The 22,559-nt window shown below is 35.9% G+C and overlaps 1 protein-coding gene across 2 annotated transcripts in view; it reads left to right on the top strand.

Annotated features, from left to right (window-relative positions):
* LOC135835760 (ras-related protein Rap1) overlaps nt 1-22,559 on the top strand; it is a 47,621-nt gene that overhangs the window by 14,329 nt on the left and 10,733 nt on the right. Inside the window, exons 1-2 of one of the 2 annotated variants that reach the window (XM_065350178.1) lie at nt 266-384; nt 19,302-19,494. In XM_065350178.1, coding sequence (XP_065206250.1) covers nt 19,312-19,494 — 183 coding nt within the window. In that variant the 5' untranslated portion in view covers nt 266-384; nt 19,302-19,311. Of the gene's footprint in view, nt 1-265; nt 385-19,301; nt 19,495-22,559 lie in introns of those variants that run through there. The other variant, XM_065350177.1, reaches the window with a different exon arrangement.

Raw genomic sequence — 22,559 nt, 5'->3', positions numbered from 1 at the left:
CATCACCGACTGGCGACGGCGATGCTCTCTAACGAACGTCTAGTTAGCCTGTTCGGTGGGAAAAAACCACCCTTAAGGACGATGGCGATGCGGGTAGCCTGGGTTGCGTGTTGTAGGCGTTCGTGTACATATTTTCGCTTTTTGCGCGACGACGCAAGGTTGGCGGAGTAGAATATTGTTTTTTGTATAACGTCGCGTCGACTGACGTTCCACTATAAATTTGTCTCACCATCAGTTGTTGCTCTCGCGCTGGCGAACTTGTAGAATAGTATGTATTTTCGCGGCTAAATACGCGCTTTATAGCTTCGTTCGGTGGCGTATCAATTTTCAACGCGTGCATGTGAATTTTTCGCACTGTATAAATATGATACCGCGATAAAAAAGGTAGGTAGTACGTAAGCTTGGGATTGTTTTTTTTTTCAATTTTTTTCCTCGTTTCTTTTCGTTGGCAATTGGCGAGAAATCCAGTATCCAAGTGGCGTGTGAAAAATTAGACATACCGACGTGTAGGTACCTCTGTTCTGCGATTATGTGTACAATAATGCGAACGAACGATTTACCTACTACCTACCGTCGTTGAGGCCGGTGATCTACTTCCTAGTAGACACTGTTGCGCCAGAAGAAGACAAACAGCCGGCGAAATAGAGAGAGAAAACGTGGACACGGCGGCCGGCGCAGTGGCTCTCTCAGCTGTCTGTTTTTCTTTTTCCTTACTCGTGATGAATTATATATTCGTATACAATGTAGAGAGCGAGTTTACGAGTATGTAGGTAAAACGTATGTGTAGCGTGTTTATTGTGTAAATAATGCACATACGTAAGTCTATAAGTACGTAGGTCTAGTATACCGAAGCGAAGAAGGCGGGCATTACGAATATTTTGGATGGCTGACAGAGTTGATGAGTTGAAATAAAAAACAGTCCAAAGTGCACGTGAGAGCTACACATAGACAGAGATAACACATATCGTACGTATTTACTCGATTGTGTGTAAAGTCCACTTGTATGCGCGTCGTCTACTCCTTGTACACATATATGTAGTATTAGTATGTGTGGAGAATGTTGAAAAAAGACACACAGATGGAGAAAGGCTAACGACTGTTACGCCGCCGAAGCTTAATTACAATAATGGAAATGTGTATTGTCGACTCTTCCACCTCCTCTCTACTCCTCTTAATCGGGCGACTAATCGTATACATACAAAGATAACACTGCGTACTGTCCACTATCGAGGGTCCGAAGCAACGAGCGACGATGACGATACTGTGTCTGTGTCGACTGGAAGCACTTTCGTATGCAATTCACGTCATCGACTCTTGTCCAGTTGACATAGTTTGCAGCCTGCAATGAAGTGGACGACCAACGAAGGCAAAATCAAACGTACATATTTCTCTCGCAGCAGCAGCAGCAAGAAAGTAACCTCTAAAATATGGAGAGAAAATGACGGAATGACGGAAGAATTCGCGACTCGTAGCGAATTATTGAGAGCGATGGCAGTGTGAGGAGGCAAGATGCATAGAGGTCTCAGTCTTGAACGAGCTCAAAAACGATTGTAATTCTGATTTCAATCGGCTGGAAACTGGACGTATTCGTGTTTTCAGAAGATTTTATCCAAATAATTATTTGTGTTCTGAAATCAATCGTATATTTTTCTGAATTGCAGAATGGGAGAATGGGAACTGGGAAGTGTGGGGTTTTGGAAAGCGAGATATTTTTTATCGATTTTAAACGTGTAACACTGTAAGTTCTAAGAAAAGAAGTGGTTTTAAAGTTCCAACTTTCTAATTTTTGCTCAAAATATTTCAATAACAGAACGTGTTTAGAAAAAATTCCCAGGAAATTGTAAGTTTCAATACTTCGTTCCTCTACTTTTTTCTGTAGGACTTTCAGTTTTTTACGAAAATCAAATTTTAGGAAAACTCAACCATCGAAAAAAATTCAGCGAAAGGAAATTGTAGGTCATGAAATTCCCCATTATTTGAGTCAGCAGAATGCTTTGTTTTTTGAGGTATTTTCGACGAGTAAAAAGTAATGAATTGGAATTGAAAATGTCTACTTTAAAAAACGAATTCAATACATGTAAAAATCTGCTCCATAAAATAAAAATGGAAGAAACTAGAACAACGTAAAAATTGGGTCAATTTCTGCATATATTTAAAATTCCCTCGGTATTTTTAATCCCTACTTGATTCCCTTCTACTCAACCCGATACCAAATTAACAAATTATCAAAAGTACCGTTTCATCGAAAAATTTCGAAAGGTAAAAATGCTCGTCAAATGCTATTACCTACATTTACACGTGAAATCCATATAATCTCCCTTTTACGTATACCTACCTGCGTATATTTTATGGTACGTACTTAAGTTACAAAAAATGAAACGTGAACCGCGACCAAGCGTAATATTTTTAATTAAATTACCCGTATTTGCTCGACTCTTCTCGAGGCAGCCTTATTTTTTCTACAGATATTCGCGACATTTCACCGCAACGAAATTATAATCGCCATTTTGACGAATATTCTACAGTATTGGTTTACTATATTGGTCTCGCCACTTGATCATAGCGTCATTCGATTGATAAAAATCTCGGGTTTTTCGCTATTATTTCGTAAAAATCACGTTCCTAGTTGACTATGGTTTATAAACATAAAATATTCGCTGTAGAGTATAACCGTATACCTAGTGTGTGTACACTTTGTATACCATATATTATGCATAATATTCTCTGAAAAGAACCCTCCTCCGCTTCTATCATCTCTAGTATGCGTTACGTACACAGAATCGTCACAAAACCAACCTACCTATATACTCGTATTCGATCACAGGACGCGTAGAAACCTCAAAACTAAACTACCTCTTTTCTCATTATATTTCTCTACCCCCTCCCCCCTTTTCCTTCGCCTTATACGACGTATTAGGTTTATAATGGAAAGGTCGGTTTCCCTGTCTCTGTTCCTCTTTCTCTTATGTATCCTTGTTGTATATTACGGGTATCTATGTACACAATAATACACAATAATTCATTTACGTATTATTTCGTTCGCGGATCCCTTTTTGGAAACCTTGTAAATGTGTCCATAATGTTATAATATACCCAATGCCCTGCTTTCCTCATTTCTCGCTACTCTCTTACGCATAGGCTACTACATATTAATAACAATTATTGCTGTATGGAAAACTACCAAACTTCACAATGTTCCTAGATTAGATCGAAAACGCGCGTAATATCCCAAAATTTGAACCAGGGAATCATTTTGACCATCACTGATATAATATTGTGGGGAATTCGAGAGCAAGGGTGATAGTATAACATCGAAAGGATCAAAACATGAAAAAGTGTGGCATTTTCCACAAGAAAATCTAATTCAAACAATTTGAATGAGGAAGGCATCCAATCAAAACAAAACTTTAGGACTGACAAAGAAACCTGAACAACCCATCAACTACGAGTGAGCTTTTTGATTGACTGAAAGAGCATCACCCCAGACCTCAGAACTAAATTTTGTTTGTCAATTTTTGCAATAGATCACATATTACTCGAAATTTTCTCTGCCCTTTGAAGACGACTTCCTGAATCAATTGTCACCATTTTTGAGCTGATTTGGAGGCTCCAGCAAAAATTGACTCTTAGCTCTCCAGCAATTTAAAATCGCTCCAGAGAATTTGTAATCAACTTCGGCTGCTTTAAATTCAATCTTACTACAAGTTCGACATTCTAAATCGATTAGAGTGAATAAATGGGTTAAAAATGTGTTTTTCATGAACATAGAATTTTTTTCTAATTCGAGAAAAATAAACACTTTTGAACTCGTTATCTTGGATTTGGATTTAACACTTTTTCCAAACGATTTAGAATGTCGAAATTGTGACGAGATTGAATTTTCAGCTGCCGAAGTTGATTGCAATTCCTTCTGGAGAGATTTTAAATTGCTGGAGAAAAGTCAATTTTTACAGTAGTCTCCAGACCAGCTCGAAAATAGCGGCAGTCGATTTCCCAAAATGTGTCGTTATCTTTGCCACTTGAGATTTATTCTGACGTATTTTTTCATCATTTTTCCGCCGTTTGTTTCTATTTTTATGAAACAAAATAACCGTTGCTATTTTTTTTCTTTTTCAACTGGCAAGTTTGAAATGAAAAAAAATCCAGCGACGAAAAACGCTATTATTAAAAAAAAAAAAGCACGATCTTAAAATGAAACTTTAAAGCGCAAGTTTTTCTGGAGTAATTTTATTATTAAATAATCCGTTTTAAACGTGCGGTTTGAAGAAATTACAAAGTATAGAAGTAGGCTAGTGGAAAAATTCAACGAGTCGATTTCCATCCATCTGGGGGCGGTTACACAGTTTACATGGAATATGGAAATGTGTCGGAGGTTTTTTGGAAATTTGCCTCAAGTTTGTGTATTTTCCATTACAAAAAACCCAACTTCTTAGTCAATATTTAAAAAGTAGGTATATACCTTTACCTACGAAAAATTTTTAAGACACCGTGTTAAGTAGTTGATTTCGAAGCGTGGGTATTTTCTTACGATGTGAAATTTAAAGTGGTTGAAGAATTTGGAGAAAAATCAGTTTTAAAGACGTCTTCTCTTTATTCGATGGCTTTGTCGTTAACGTAAAAATAAATTTATTTCGGCGTATTTTTCCTCGCTTTTCCGGCTTCGTGTTTGAAATTTTTAGAATGTCGAAAATGTTCCTCGTTCTAGATTTCTCAACCTTATTTTCAATTTTCTAGAGTTGGCTTTTTATCTTTCTTGAAAAAAAAAATCAGCCTCGTGAAAGTTGACTTTAATTTTTTCAGCCTAAAAAAAAAAATAGCGAATGGGCAAATTTGAATACCGGATCAATTATATCAGCATCGGATATCGTAAGTTTATCGACACGAACGTAATCACGTTGATGGTATTTCTATTTGATTTTGAAGTTGGTGTTTTGTTTTTGGTTCGTTCATCTGCTACAGTGTGTTTTATCGGTTGATAAAAGTTGAAATATATACCTCGAGCAAAAGTTGTTCGAGCTTTATCAGATTATTACTCGAATAATTTATACCACGCGTAGATAATTTTCAGTAAGAGAGCTTTGGGTTTCATAGAATCCCAGGCATAATTATCTTGTTAAACAGAAGAAAGAAAAAGTTTGCAAACACAAAAAGTCAGCAACAAGCTGACTTCACTCGGATAATTTCTTATCGTAGCGATTTCAAAATCAACTCCGCAGCGTCGCCGTGTTGTCGAATTATTGAAAATTCTACGCGAATATACGAATAAAAACGACGGAATTACTTTTTGTCTCAAAGTGAAATCGACACAGATGTGAGAAAATTTTCGCGACAAAATAAACCCACACAATGAGAAATCTTGCAACCAAAAAAATAAAACAAGATCAAATCGACTTGAAACAAAACAATGCCGGGCTTTAGATTTCAGTGACAAAAATCGCGTCGAAATCGACTCGGTTAACGGAAAATATAGAGTAGAATTTTACTCGTTTGTTGAAAGTCGTACTAACCGCATTATTGATTTTTATTTCTAAATGAAAATTTCAACTTTGCATGAGCTATTTGCGTAAAATTAAACGAATGGCTCGAGCTGTAATTAAAAATACCTGAATTTTAAACGGGAATTGTGAATGACCAAATTTTCTACTTATGTGCTTTAAAAGACGAAAAAAAAAGTGAAAATAATCAAGATAGGAACGAGCCTTCAGAAAAGAAATTTTTTTTCATCGTATTTTGTAATGTGAGTTTGAAAACAAATGGTCTAAAATTTTAAGTATAAATGGCTAAAAAGATTCTCATCTAATCCACCCATCCGAGTACATGAGCAAGTCCACAATAAATGCGATTTATACATATAAAGAAAGAGAGATGTAATATTCCAAAGCAATGCTTCATTTTGAAAGAAAATAAGACAGCGATACATTTCAGTAGCAATAAAGATGAATTAATGGAATAGAGAATTCTTAAAGAAATGCCAGTGATAAAGGGCAAGAAGAAGAGTAGGCCTAGGGAGGAAAAGAAAGAATAAAAAGCTATCCCATCGATCAAATACCAAAATGCTAAAACAGTACTTTGAATTTAGCATAGTTTGTTGTACTGTGCCTAAGCCTATGGTGGAATGAAAGCGTGGATTCTATATAGAGAGTCCCTTGCTTCTCCAACTCCCCTACTGTAACAGTTATACTGCCATAAAGAACAATCCTTTGTCGATTTTTTAATTCTCAAAATTCGTCCTTTTTTTTCGACGTGTTTCACAAGAATTTGAAAATTCTTTCTCATTCGTGGGTTTTTATTTTCAGGTTGTTTTTGAAGCGATTTATGCTTGAGTTTGATCATTCAAAACATCATTACAAGTGGAGGGGCGAAAGGTGGTATTCGAATTTGATTTTGTTTCCTGTGAATAGACCTCAAAAGGTGAGAAAAATCCAGAAATACGTATGAAGGAGCTAGTAGCATGAAAATTTGTAAAATTTGGCACTTGGTTAAATAAGCATTTCATTAATTCAATTATACTCGAAAACATGTAAAAAAAATTTCCGAAGTTGGCCGGATTGAAATTCTCATTATCTTCCCGGTCACAATTGTTTGGATAATGTCTGTCTAGAGAAACATTAGGGGAATATTTAAACTCTGTCTTCATAAATCACTCAAACGATGTATTTACCTATCATTTTAAATTTCTTGATGGGCACTGGAAGGAGTTCAAAGGGGTGGAATCGTAAAGATGAACCAATACGAACTTGGTGATTTCAATTTATCAAAATTCAATTCATACATACACACATAATAGGGTATGTTATTTTACTTTCGGAATTCTTTTAATTTTTTTTCAAAACCAGGGACCTTTGTGTCCCCTTAGAGGTTTTTAGGTTCCATTTTGAATCATTCAATTCAAAATTTTCAAATTGAAAGTACTTTTTAATTAAAGTGTAGGTGCTCGAAATTGGTTTAAATATTTTTGTCAAAAGTAGAAGAGAGGCTTAAAGTCATTTTTGGACAGTTGCAAAAAAATTCGGAGTACCCGTCGGTTCGAATGATCATCCTTTTTAAAATCGCTGAATAACATGCAATCATGGCGACACTGGAAATGTAATTTTCACGCGTCGTTTGCTAAACACCCTGTAGGTATATCGGAGCATATGAAATGAAAAACTAAAATAAATTATACGAAATTTCTATTCGCGCTCCGATAACGTGGAAACGATACCTCGAGATACGAAAGATTCGATCTTAATACTCCATTTAATTACCTGGAGAGACGCGGAGAAAGAAAAGCGGAGACGATTCTACGGTTCGACGTGTTCGAAAAAGCGTTCCCCCCTTATTCTCTCTCGTACACTTACACGTACAGCATCGTTTCGATCTTTAGCGTACTTTTACGCGAGATTAATTTTTCCATTGACGTGGTAAGTAGAAAATTGCGAGTTGTTGGGAGGTGGAGTTGGAGAGGCAGAGATTATCTTTTCGCGAGACTTTTATTTTTTCAAAATAATGGCAGAAGGGGCGTAAAAGTACCAACACCGGCTAAACGTCGAAGATCATTTTTAAGATAGAGAACGAGGCATGGGGAGTATATAGTGGAAAATGCTGCGTTACGTGTTGAACATTTACCCCGTTTTCCAGCTCTTTTAAAAGCTGCCTCTGTTGGTTTTACGCGATAGAGGGGGAGGGAAAATGTCACCGGGCGACTTTTCTCACGAAGTGTATATTTTTTTGGAAAAAATTCTCCTCGCCGTTTTGATCGACATCTTATTGCTTTTTTTCGCTCCCCCCCGTCTAGTCTGTCTTTTTTTTTACACGCTGAGTATTGTGTGTAACAGTATGTTAAGTTAATTCGAATCTAGAAATGTGTACGTTGTGGCGCCTGAATCGAGCTCTCACGTAGGGTAACGCGCTGTTCCGCCTGCCACTGCCTTTTTCTGCTACTTTTAAAGGCTTTTACGTACCTTCGTCAAAAATTTAATCAATGGTATATACGTAAGTATGAAATTTCCTCTGTTGTATCTCCCCCTGTGTCTGTTCTTCCGCGATATTCGTTACTTTTCACTTACTGGCTGCTGCGGCTACGTTCTCAGTCACGACGTTGTTGGTTGCTTTTTTCGCCGTTATGAAATGAGATTGTTCTACCCCCTTCGGATGTACCTTAACATTTTACCCATACAGTATGTATAATGTGTACACAGCAACTACACATAACGTATACGTATACTTATTATACTTACTACACTTTAGGAAAAGAAATATAATATACAGACGCGAGACGTAGCTAGATAGGTAGGTAAGGTAGTAGGTAAAGGTATACTTTACATTTGGATTCGCTGTGAGACGACGACGACGCCGCCGTCGGCTTGCGAGTTTATTCGACCAAGAAAACGAGGCGTTTTTAATTTCATTCTCGTATATATTCGCTACTATGATGTTGATAATACCATCCTTATACTACCTAGCCGACGATTTTACTACGTACTACATCGTTGTTGTTATTATGTCGTATTTAGAGAACTTTATACTTTTCCGCCGTACCTACTGTATTTCGCTTGCTATAAATGTACGGAAAATGCCTGAGAACACATACGTTAGCGCAGAGAAACAAACTCTCGTCTCTACAAGTGACCCCGAAGATTAAATTTTCACTCGGCGTTATTTTACTCGACGTTGAAAAGATCTATTACAAAATCATGGAACATTATTATTTTCTTTTTGTGCACGTAGCGAAATGCGATTAATACATTTCGACGGTTAATCCTTTTGGATTGGAGGCAAAATGCAGAACTGTTGGATGAAATTTCGAAGCTCGTCGAGCCTGGTATTGGTACGATTTGGAAGAAAGCAATTTAATTCACGACGAGGATGGAAGTCATTTGGCCTGAAATAAAAGGTGCTAGGTATTCGAAGAAACTCGGTGTATAAACTCATTGAACACCCAGTTTTTTTCACTTTGGGAAATATTTCATTCAGTTTTCTTGGTTCAAGTGTGAATGTAATAAAAATTGCAAATTCAAACTAATGTAATTTAGATGCCTGCCCAACGTTACATAATTTCTACGTTTTCTCAATTGGAAACACTTGGTACGTAAATTTTTTCATTTTTCCATGATTGATGATCCGTAATACGAATTTTCGGCGCGTAATTACCAGGGTGGTCGTTTTTCATTTTTTTTTTTTTTTTTCAAAATTTGATGAGGGCTAGCAAAAAATTATGGCTAAATGATCTCAACAAGATTCACCCAAAAAATAAATGTCAAATTTTGAGACGAATATTGAACCTCCCTCATTTGGCGAGAGTTCAAAGTTGAACATTTTCATACATTTCAAAAAAAAAAAAAAATGCAAGACTTTAACAATCATAGCAAAAACCAAAACTGTTTGCTGATTATCGGCAAAAAAGTGAACACTTTTAGGATTTTGTTTTTGAGAAGAAATGACACCTTTTTGAAAGTTTTCGCGAGAAATCAAAAATTATAGACATTTCCGGCAAGAAACGAGACTTTTCCAATATTATTGGACTTCCTAGTTTAGGTTCATCATTACCTACAAATACATCATCTTCATATTTTAAATTTTTTTTATCGCTGCTCTACACACAATATTCTAGCAATGCAGGTCTCACCAAATTTGACAAAAATCGAAAAAGCAACAGATTTCTATTAAGCCAGATACGTTAATCAGACGGCTTCATTTTCATCCCTTCTCAAAAATACAACAAATACAAACCGTAATCATCGTTCGCTAACATTCACCTCACGTATATTTCATTTTTACCAACAAACTATTCGGCTAGCAAAAAAGTACGAGTTATTATGCAATCAATTATTCGCAGGCCTGCACCCTGCCCCTTCCCCCCACCGTATTTGGGCAGCAATTAAGAAATTATGGCGAGACACCTCGTCTATTAATTTCAACGAACGTAACTTTACAAATCTTGCTAAGAGAGGAAAAAAATTGAAAAATGTTTCACAAAAGAAAAGAACGAACGAGCGAGAAAAAAAACGGCGAAAAATAACATCAAAATCGCCTCCGTATTTCGCTCGATTAAAAAAACACACCACACCGTAAAAATCTTTCTCTTTTTGCAGAGCTTATTCGTAAAATTACACGACATCTTTCGCTTTCATACGTAGGTTAGGTGCGTATTTTCATCGCGACATAGAGTGAAAAAAAAGAGATAGGAAAAAAAACACTTTATTTAATATCACCCTTCTCATTCCTCGTGTCTTTCCAGCAGAATATAAGTAAGTAAGTAAGTAAGTAAGTAAGTAAGTAAAGTTGAACGAAAAAAAAAACACCTGATTCATCTCGCCCGCCAGCATCATCGTGCAATTTACGTTAAAATGAAAAGTATTCCGACGTTTATTGTTTTCCAAGATGCTTTGTGAGAGAATCACACTTCTGTATACGTGTATCTCGTTTTTTAATTTCTTTTTCTCGTTTGCATTAATAATAATTATTATTGTACAACGTTCTAGAGCATTCATTCTGCTACTCGTACATTCCCCCTTCTGCCCAATCTGGTCGACTGGCTGCATTTTGCTCCTTCTCGTATTTGATGGAGTACTAAATACTTATAGCCTGCTAATGTTCATCCTACCTATGGTGCCTATGATTTCTCTTTTTTTTGCTTCCCTTTTACGCGTATTTTCATCTTGATGGGTAATTTAGAAAATTAATTGCAACCGATCCTACGATGCAGCAAGTACGGTATATCTGGAGACCGTTTTCGAGTTTTGCAGCTTGGCTTCGAAAAACTACAGGAAGAGTACTAAAGGGTCACGTTTCGCCACTCTACGAGGCTCGTACAAATGTGGGCTTATTAATAATAATAACGTTCTTCATAAGCAATAAATTCGTATTATTGAAAAACCTACACTAGCGGAATATTCCTTCAGCTCAAAAGGCTTCCAAAGAGAGGAAGCAAGGAGGTAGATGAGAGATACTCGACTACATGTACAGTATACACAGCAGGCGAAAGCAGCAACAATTGCGATCGTACCAAGAAGAAGAGGAAAAAAACCACATCTAGAGCGTTTTAATGATTAACACCGCACCGCCGCGCCGTCCCTCCCAGTCCCTGCTATCGGCCGTAGCTATAATAAACTGTAAATTTAATTTTTCACATCATCACGACCCGACGGCTGTCTAATCTTTCAATTGATTATAATTGACGGACCCATACTTGACCACATAGTCCAGTGGCAAACTGTAAGTAAGCGGCAAATCATGATAAAGCTATGAAATTTGGTATGATGAACAAGGACACCAAAAGAAAATTTTTGAGCCCGGGAGCCCATCGCCAAGTCCCATAGGAAGGGAATGAGGGTGATTTGGGGGGTGGGTTCAACCCCCATTTTTCAAAATGGGGCTATCGGCGCGATATTGGTATCAATTCCATATGACTGAATCCCGCTGAGTTCGAAAATACCATTACTTTCAAAATCTGACGAAGAGGCATGCCTCAAATTTGAGATTTTCTGAGTAAAGTTTTTGCATTTTTCTCAAAAATACCTCAAAATTACAGTTTTTTAACTCTAGACGACACGCTGACCTTCCATCGGCATTTTTATGGTCATTTTCGGATTCTACAGGTCAATTACAATGCGAATCGACCATCAATACTTTCGCATACCTCTACCGCGAGTGCACAGAGGGGTCAAAAGGGGTTAAAAATTGGCAGTTTTTCGGCATTTTCTTACAAAAATCACGGTTTTTGAACTGTGCACCGGATATAATTGGCGGAAGAAGGTTCTAATGGTGATTTTCGAATTCTACAGATCAAATACTATCGAATAAGGCTCAGAGCCACTTTTTACACCTCTCCAGGGAGGGAAGAGAGGGGGTCAAATTTGATTCTCATCTTGCTTATGTTGAATTAATTTTAGAAATGTAATTAACATAAGTATACATTTATTTACCATCGTGACAATAATATTTGTATCGATGTTTTTCGTACCGCCGAACCCAAATTTTCAATTATTTTTTTGATTCCAGCCACGGGGGGGCACCATATGAGGGGTGGGTCCATTTTTCACGAAAAATCGACATGTATATCAAAATGTAGGTTTTTGAGGGCGCTGATTTCAAAAATGCTATTGATTTTTCATTTTGGTGCAACCCAAGGGGATGATACTGCGTTCAAGGGGTGGGGGATGGAATTTTTCACAAAAAAATCGACTTGTATATCAAAATGTAGGTTTTCGAGAACGAACATATTAAAGAATTGGGATGGCATTATGTCGTAAGTCGATTTAAAAAAATTGAAAGTTTGTGAAAAATGCGATTTTTTGATTTGAAGCATAAAAAAAAGTCTCGACTGGTGAAGTTGACCTATTTGACCTCTATTTCTACGTATTCCGTGAAAAAATTGATAAAAATCACAGTCATAGCAAAAAATTAAAATTCGTTTATTTTTTCAATTCACTCAGAATTTTATTTTTTTTGGGATGAGTTTATTTCATGGAGTGAAGGGGGGTTTTCAACTTTTTCAACGGATACGTAAAAATAGTGGTCAAATGGGTCAACTTCACCAGTCAAAACTTTTATTTATGATTCAAATCAAAAAATCGCGTTTTTTTGCAAACTTTCAATTTTTTTAAATCGACCTTACGACATAGTGCAATCTTATAATTTTTCAACTATCGGGACGCGGTTATCGATTAATCCACCACTGAAATGGATGATATTGTTCACTGAAAACTTTTACACCCCTCAGTAGCCTTTAAACCTGTTTAATCGTTTTTTCTTTTATTTTTTATAAAATTGTTGTTACTTGAGAAAAATAAATTTTATATTTCGTTGTAAGGTGCCGACTATCATAAAAAAATGTAAGACAGGGTAGATCTTTATGGTAAGTTTTTGAAGGTGGTTGTTCAGAATCTTCCTTGGCTCGGAACCAAATAAAAAATCAATAGCATTTTTGAAATCAGCGTCTTCGAAAGCCTATACATTTTGATAAACAAATTGATTTTTTGTAAAAAATTCCATCCCCCACCCCTTGAACGCAGTATCATCCCCTTGGGTTGCACCAAAATGAAAAATCAATAGCATTTTTGAAATCAGCGCCCTCAAAAACCTACATTTTGATATACATGTCGATTTTTCGTGAAAAATGGACCCACCCCTCATATGGTGCCCCCCCGTGGCTGGAATCAAAAAAATAATTGAAAATTTGGGTTCGGCGGTACGAAAAACATCGATACAAATATTATTGTCACGATGGTAAATAAATGTATACTTATGTTAATTACATTTCTAAAATTAATTCAACATAAGCAAGATGAGAATCAAATTTGACCCCCTCTCTTCCCTCCCTGGAGAGGTGTAAAAAGTGGCTCTGAGCCTTATTCGATAGTATTTGATCTGTAGAATTCGAAAATCACCATTAGAACCTTCTTCCGCCAATTATATCCGGTGCACAGTTCAAAAACCGTGATTTTTGTAAGAAAATGCCGAAAAACTGCCAATTTTTAACCCCTTTTGACCCCTCTGTGCACTCGCGGTAGAGGTATGCGAAAGTATTGATGGTCGATTCGCATTGTAATTGACCTGTAGAATCCGAAAATGACCATAAAAATGCCGATGGAAGGTCAGCGTGTCGTCTAGAGTTAAAAAACTGTAATTTTGAGGTATTTTTGAGAAAAATGCAAAAACTTTACTCAGAAAATCTCAAATTTGAGGCATGCCTCTTCGTCAGATTTTGAAAGTAATGGTATTTTCGAACTCAGCGGGATTCAGTCATATGGAATTGATACCAATATCGCGCCGATAGCCCCATTTTGAAAAATGGGGGTTGAACCCACCCCCCAAATCACCCTCATTCCCTTCCTATGGGACTTGGCGATGGGCTCCCGGGCTCAAAAATTTTCTTTTGGTGTCCTTGTTCATCATACCAAATTTCATAGCTTTATCATGATTTGCCGTTTATTGCTTAAAATATACATTTTGCCACTGGACTAACATGAGTACCGTACCGTAGCGTACTTCTACCCGCACTTTTTTCAACGCCGCCGACTTCGTGGTGTCCGAAAAAAAACCACACACTCATACACGCGCAACCAGTCGATACTGTTCGACTTTTTTTTCATTCCGCCCTCGGACTGTTCTCTAAAGCACGTAAATTAAAGCTAACACTTTAGCGTAACGTTGACCGAAGTGATACGAGACGAAGAGAGCAACTTTGTTAAAACATTCTCGTTTCGTTTTTTTTTGCTTTTCTGAAATTTTCCCAAGAGCAAGTCGGCGAACTGCGAAAAGGCCTTTAGAAAAGGACGTCGTCGGGGCAAATCTGTAAAGCGGATATTTAAACAACGTTGGCGCGAAAAAAAAATACCCATAACGACGCCCGCGTTTCTTATCCTTCGAACGATTATTTAAAAATAAGAGGAAAAAACCGTAACTTTTCTTCTTTATTATATCGTCGCATTTTATTACAGATTTATTATCGACGACCTCACACGCCCTGTTGACTGAAAACACTACGACGATGGTGTATCGAAAGCAGCCATATTCTCCGAAACGATTTTCCGTTCAAAAACATGAGCAATGACAACACGAAACACTTGGATGGTTACAGACCTCTTCGTCGTCGCCGCAAATTTCGTTTGCCAAAAAAAAAAAAAAATGGTATAAAAAAGGCGCGCAAAAGTCGCAATGAAATTTTATTTCCTTTATACTCGTACCTGGCGCGTTGGCTTGGAATTTCTTTTCAAAACGATACGTTGTAAAAATTTGATAACCGAAAGAGGAGCGAAAAGCGTGCTTAATTTGGTACTTAAATTTGGGCGAAACAGGATGCTTGTTAAACCACGTCGAATTTTTAGATTTTCCGCCAAACTGAATATGCGATTGAATTAGCCAACCGCAGCGTGTTGTACGTAGTTTGGTATAGTATTTCAAGGGGCAGTGACTCGAGAAATTTTCCTAGTTTAGAATTTCAATAATGAATTCGGCTAGTACATACAAAGCCGTAAGATAAACAAGAGTTTCCCGAAAGTAATGAATTGGAAAACGATTTAATTAGGGGATTACTTTTGACCCTTTCGGTATAAGCGATACAAGTGAGCAGTAAAACGTTTCCTATTTGCATTACACAATTTTTCCAAAAAAAAACAGAGAGAGGTTCACTGAAAATGGATTTATGGCGTTGAAGGGTTTTATATTTTCCAAAAATCGGATTATGGTATTATCAGGTATCTAACGGATTTTTTTTGGTTGAAAAAATCACCACTTTTTCACTACTTTTTTCACTACATACCTTTTTTCAACCAAATTTTCAGAATGCCATCCACTCGACCCCCCACCCCCCTACTCACAAAAAAATTAACAACATCAAATTTTTCACATGACATTTTTATTGAAATTGGAAGAAAATTTGTAATTTCAATCAAAATTATTGAAAAAAACAATACACGAGCTTATTACATTCGTTATAAGACAAGATGTCCAACAAAATTTCAAAATAAAAAAATCAGGATTTTAGCAGGACATTTTTTAAACACTAGAGATTTTACTTTTTAAAAAAAAGCCGTGGGGAGGCAAAATTTTACATTAGAATTTTTCGCTTTTAGTTTTCCAATGTCTTCAACATTCAAGATTTTTTTCAAGCAAGCGGATGTCAAAAATATAATTTTATCATTTCAATTTTTAATTTTTTTTTTCACGTTAAAGGTTCAATGCTCATGTAATGAAATTGGGCGAATAAAAAACTTTTTTTAACAAACCAAATTTTTAATTTCGAAAAGAGAGGCACAAGGCACATATATGTAAAAAACTATGATCTTTAGTGTGATGAATTGGTTAATTATAAGAAGCTTACGTATTACTTTGCTTCAAAATTTTGAAATTCAAATGATTTTTTTTGAAAAATTCAAAATTGATAAAAAGCAAACGAGCCCGAGCGAAGCGAAGGCAGAAGCTTTCAAAAATTCATGTTTCGAGAAGTGAAAAAAAATTTCTTTATGCAGGGAGGAGTTTATTTTTCTGATTCAAACTTTGAAGATTTCTTGAATTTGAACAATGGTTTTTCATGGGAAAAAAGAGTAAACAGCCCGAGCGAAGCGAGGGCAAAAGCTCTCAGAAATGTGTAATTCAAGCTCTAAAAAAGTCGACAAAATGAGCTCTTTTCTACAGAATAAAGATCGAGAAAAAGGAACGGGTTTGAATTTTTTTCATTTTTATTTTTCACTCCTCTTCTGCCATTTAATTCCGAACCATTCCCTCTCCAAAGTCCTTGTATGTACTCATCTTTACCCTTCTCTTCAATAACTACAGTCTCATTGCACTCAATAAGAACGTTTCCAGCATCTCTAAACCTTATTTTATTGAGAATTTACATATTCGACGCACACAAACGACTTGATGCGTCACGTCGGTGCTTTTAATGAAGAAAGTTTTTCTTTAAAAAGCACGAACGAGGTAAATCGTCGACTATGACGTCGATATCGCGTCAACAATCACTCTGCTTAAGGCAAACCATCTCCTCCACCCTTCGTTGGTTTCCTCTCATCAGTACATCTTCTATTACATTGAAAAAAAATCTGATTTGCGCGAGTGCGGGCGTTATGTCGTCGGTAGATACACTCGCAACAACAACAAAAGAAACAACTTGTACAAGAATACACAACGTTAAAATGTATGCAAAAATCGCGGGGGCGTTTGCCTTCGATTTCTTTCACTAGAAAACGAAACTTTCCTTCGAACCAAAAGATAGAGTAAGTAATGCTAATGAGAAAAATTACGAAAATCAGGCAACTCTTTCGTCGAGTTAACTTGTTAGATCCTCTTTTTTCTTCTTTTCCACCCAACAGTGTAACCCTTACGTCAAAGAGAACGTCATTATCGTTACCCTGCACTGCTTTTTCTCACCTAGCTAGATTTTCTCGCAATGGTAGAGATTTTTTTACTCTAAACGTCACCACGCGCGTATTTTTTGTCAATTGTCGAGCATTTTTTTTTCTCAGATCGAGGAAGTAGGTGTTTTTACTCTTCTTTTTTTTCAGGTACGTATATTATCGTTATTCTTCATTTTCAAACGCAAATGCAACACTGTTGCGATAATGGAGGTATTTTTTTTTTGCAAGTATTTACCCCTTTCTCGTTTGGATATTTATACTATATGTACAATATACCTCTGTCGTAAATGATATCAATTTTAAAGATGTTTTGAAACGAGCGCGATCGTTTTAATGTCGTAATTTATTACGTTAAGTATAGTCGTAGTTGAGGCGCGTGCGACGACAAATTACTCCTATATTCGTACAAAATCCTATCTTAGTTCTACAGTTTACTTTATTCCTAGTCGTTGAATTTATTCGATTTATTTGGTTACAAAAATTAAAGAGCAAGAAAACTTGTGGAAATGGCTGAGGTAAGCAAATCTCGCGTTTGAAAAAAAAAACTTTCATTTTTTCATTCAATTTTACAAAGGCGATTCCGCATTTTTAAGAAGAAAATACCTACGCTTAAAAAATATTTAAAAACTGATCGAGAAAACGTCAAGAAATTCAATTTTGCAAATTTGGGTACCCGTCCAAAATTTTTTTCTTATGCGTGGGTAGTTTTCTCATTTTTAATCATACCAATTCAAAAAAAAAGATGGAGAAGAAAACAGATGACGATCTCTTTGTAATAATTGGATGACGATGGAAGAATTAATTAATCTTTGAATTTTTATCTATAAGATTATTACTATCTTACTCGTAAGTTATTCTGTATGAAAGAAAAATGGAAAACGTGATTTTAAAAGTTATCAAAAAATGACGAATTTTGATTTTGAAGATTTTGTTTGTCAAACACTCGGCTTAAATACACATTTCCAGCAGCGTCCTTTTCCCTTATTTAATTTTCAAAAATATGAACCTGTCAAAGACTTGACACTATTAGACAAGTTACGGTGTTTTATGACGATTACGTGAATTCCCAGTGTAGGTTTATAAATTATCTCTTCAAATACGTGTTGTGGTCGTGGAAAAGCTATGTAAATGGAAAATATGATGGAAAGCACGCGAAAGTGGGCGAAGAGGAAATGAAAAATCGCCCACCTATTGAATTTGCGTTGCGGTTCGCGATGGCTGTTTAGTTTAGCATTATCAGCTTCGTCATCGTTGATGACGTCTGAGCAAGTCGAGTCGATACAGTGCGATGGCATTTTCTCAGTAATTAGTCCTCGTTAAAGGGTGTCTCGTTGAATAGAAACCACAATTACCAGCAAAGGGGAGAGAGTGGAGTTGTCTATGACTCTGTATGTACTAAAACACATCAACATTTGTGCATATTACCCATCGAAGAAGCGCGAAAGGGTACAGCCGCCCCTCTCTTTTCAAGGCCTCGAGAGATGAATGCGGCTTCAGTATATTAGCAAAGACGCGAAAAGTTTGACTTTCTCATTAAAAAGTAAATCTCTGTTTCTCGCGATGAACTACCATAATACGCCGCGTCCGCCTCGTCGTCGTGATTTTCGTTTAATTAAGTTTTAATCGCGTTTACACTATAGTAATTTTTAGAATCGCTTCGCTTCGTTCTACCCTCTCTTACCCCTTTACCCATTTTATTTTGTCCTTTCCCAAAACCCGCAGTTACTAGCTGGAGTTTTGGACATGTTTGGTACATATTATACTTACGTATTTGAAAAATATCGCTGATACGTGTAAGGCTTGATCGATGCGACAACGTGGTGAAAAAATCTCATCAAGCGAGTATATTCAAGATTTTTTTCTCCTCTTTTGGTCCGGAATGAAAAGCAAAATGAAAACATCGAAAAGTGTTTTTCGTGTTCGAACGTTTCAACATTTCAAAGCGCACTGGAATCTTTTCAATGACTGCTGTGAGCTGTGAACCCTTTCTTTGTGGCATTTTTTCAATACGTACTCTCGTTCGATGAAGCAAAGTATCGAATTTCCAACTTCCGCTTTTTTTTTTTACCAAAAAAATGGAAAATAAAACGAATCGAACGTGTAGGTGGGTACTTATAGATACCTACCTATGGTAAACGAAATAGAACTGAACATGTACTTAAACGTACATTGTACAGTAATACACTCGCTGGAAGAATTCATACAAGGTGTCTCAGTTTGGTTGAGAAAGCTGTAAACGAGTTAGTTGAATTAAAAAATGCTGGCGTGTTAATATAAAGTGGGACACTCTGTATACGTAGTATTCTTTTTAGGGTAACAATACAAAGAAAAATGTCAACTTTTACGATTACTAAATCAAATGATACGGTGTGTTTGATTCGTATACAATGTACAATCAAATACATTTCTCTTCAAAAGACTCGAGTTTTAACTTTGGTTTTCCTTTTCTTTTGCTTGCAGCTCGTAAAAAATGCGCGAATACAAGATCGTCGTCCTGGGTAGTGGAGGTGTCGGTAAATCGGCGCTAACGGTGCAGTTTGTTCAAGGAATCTTTGTTGAGAAATATGATCCGACTATCGAAGACAGTTACAGAAAGCAAGTCGAAGTCGACGGACAGCAATGCATGCTGGAAATTTTAGATACTGCTGGAACCGTAAGTACTGCTTTTAGAATCTATTTTTGCATTGGTTCAGATTTTTCATCAAAGCAGGAGAAGAGAGACGGTAGAAATGAAGTATCGTACCTATCTGAGAAAGTTAAGTTACGACAGATTGTACATAATATGTATACGAGTTTGTACAAATATTTAGTCCTTCTTGCTTTATCTCTCTGAAGCCTGAGGGGGGAGAGGAGTTAGCCTGGTAATTTCAGTTTGAATATTTTCATGTGCTCGGATGTGAGAAAACTCATTTGCGGTGTTGGATTGGGGGAGGAAGATTTTTCTCACATGTTCACCTACACATTTGTAAAATATCTCAAAAGAACAAAAAATTTCATTTTTTAGGTTTCTGATGGTATTTTTGCAATAAGTGTAAAACTTTTAATTTTTTTTAATTGAAAAGGAAAAAAAATGCCAGTCCAATTTTACGGACTTTTTGTTAGAAAAGTGGAGTATTGTATTTGTTGCTCAATAAAACATTTTAACAAAAAAATTGTCACGATCAACACTAACAATCTTTTCACTACCACTTTCTTCATCATTTATTTCACGTTTTTCACCGACTTTTTCTTCTGCTTTTCTTCTGCCGTAGGCCCATATTTGAAAAGCCACATTCATTGTGAAGGATTTTCTGAAAACAACCTAAAATGTCAATTTTTCGTGTCTAAAATTCTGATTTTGCTCTCTCCTCAATCACAAATAAAAATATAAGCTCTTTCATGGTTTGACCTGTAGTTGTATACGTCACTGGTATTCAGCACGTTAAAATTTTGATTTTTGTCGGAAAAATAACAATTTTTTGCTGAAACAGGGTGTCTACTGGCAAGGAAAACAAGGAAAACAAGGAAATAGCAGGGATTTCACTCGAGGTAGCAAGGAAGCAGGAAAATAGCAGGGATTTTGACAAGTTCTGTGTAATAGCAAGGATTTTTCAAAAAAGTTCCTCTTAAATTTTCAATTTCATAATGCATTTTCCATTTTTTTTTTGTTGTAATTTTTCTGATTAAAAATTGTTGATTTCTACTTTTTGAATCATAAATTTTCGAAATTTTTCGCCCTCGCTTCGCTCGGGCTGAATAATTTTCTTTTTCCTAATATTTTGTTTGACAAATCTTAAATCAAACAAGTCAAAAGCGAAAAGTGAAAAAAACATTCAAATAGAAAATAATGGTCTTATACATACTTCTTGAATTATTAGATATCAATTTTCAAAAGCTTTTGCCCTCATTTAGCTTTGAAATCGGAAGTTATAAAATTTCAAGGTTGTACCTCAAGAAACGCAAAATTTTATTATGCAGCACAAAATACGAGTACTTAGCGAAAATAGGTGAGGAATTTCTTTCAAAAACATCTAAAAGCACGAAAATTTAGCGTTGAAACTTCTTCTTAAAATAATGATTTTACTGCTCTAAATTGTTAAAATCTTCACCCTTTTCTTCTCGTCTTAGATTCAATTTTCAAAGTTCAAAAGCTGAATAAATCACAAAAACGACGAAAAAGGTACAAATTTGGGAGGAAGGGGAATGTGGTGGTGGGTATCAGAGTGGCAAATTTTGCTCTACCTTTTTTCAGTTTATTGGACGCCACTGTTATTATTTCATATTATTATATTTCATAATTTTTTTTTCAAGTCGAATTGTTGTGAAGCCCATCTTTGATTGTCTTCGTATTATTATACATTTTTAATTCCCAGTCATGACAATTTTTGTTCTTCGTAATGTTTCATCAGAATTAAACTGATTGAAAAAAATTCTAGAAATTTCCTACAAAACGAGTACCTATACACAAGAGGGAGGGGGGGGTCGTCTTTTTAAACTCAAATTTGAAGCAAGGAAAATGGCAAGGAAAAACAAGGAAATAGCAAGGAATTTGATTTTTCAAATCCTGTAGACACCCTGTGAAAAAATGACATCATACACCCTCTCCCCCAAATGACATGACTTCGATCCGCATTCGAGTTTACTTTTTATTTTAATGTTACTGTTATCATCATAGAATTGAATTAACTTCAGTAGACTTGCCTCGACGTTTGTTCTTATTAGTGTTTTTATACTATTTTTTCATTTGAGAAATTAATTCCCTTATCTGCTTTGAAGAATGAATTGTTGAGAAATTTTGTTTGGGGAGGGGGGTTAGAGTGGTTAGCGAAGATTATCTATGCGTAAATATGATGAAGGGTAAGAAATTTCATTTTTGGAAGCAAGAAAAAAGCAAGAAAAAGGCGAGAAATTCGCTTTTTTGATTTTAGTAGACACTCAGAAAAGTAAACCTAAAAATACCTGCTAAAAATTTAACTCAAGGTTACTACTAGGTTTTTAGAAAAGGACTAAAACTGAGAATTTTTTCAGGATTTTTACTCACCAAGATCATGGTTGTACATGTACATATTTAAATTATAAGTTTTTAAATCGATTTTTTCAGGTTTTTGAAAGTGGCAACACTGATTTTGACATCACTCGTCGATTATCCTCTCAAAGTACTACAATTTGAAAAGAAAGTTCAAAATTCTGTACCACGTACATACAACCGGAGCAATTTGCAACTGAAATTTTCTATTTTTGGCCATTTTAGAGAACTTTAAAGCCCCACAGCTCCGCCAAAAAAATCGAAAAAATGTCCAGTTTGCGTCATTCGTCATCGTTTTGTGACCTCTACACGTGATCTGATTTTGAAAAAAAAATTGAAGACCCCCTGTGCAAAAATCCGCCGATTTGGCATGAAATGACCCATTCTAGCATTGCAAAAGTGGATATAGTGCCTTCATTTCTAAACATACTTTGATTTTTTTTTTTTTTTTTGGAATTCAACCATTTTAATTTTGACAGGGTCTTCAGAAGTTGAAGGTGCAATCGCATCGATAAAAATAGTATATCTTGAAATTATGCTAAAAAGTTCAAAAGAAGTTGAAAAAAGTCAACTTTTTTCTACAAATTTTCAAAAATATATTTTTTAAAATAAATCTTGAAGAAAAAAAATGCAAATGATATTAATACGTAGGTCTAGGTACCAAGGCAAATTTTTTGTCAAAATGGCCAAATAGTCTCGTAAATGTCACTTTG

The sequence above is a fragment of the Planococcus citri genome, chromosome 2 (genome assembly GCF_950023065.1).
Source record: "Planococcus citri chromosome 2, ihPlaCitr1.1, whole genome shotgun sequence".
NCBI lineage: Eukaryota > Metazoa > Arthropoda > Insecta > Hemiptera > Pseudococcidae > Planococcus > Planococcus citri.
This window is presented reverse-complemented; position numbering and strand designations above follow the sequence as displayed.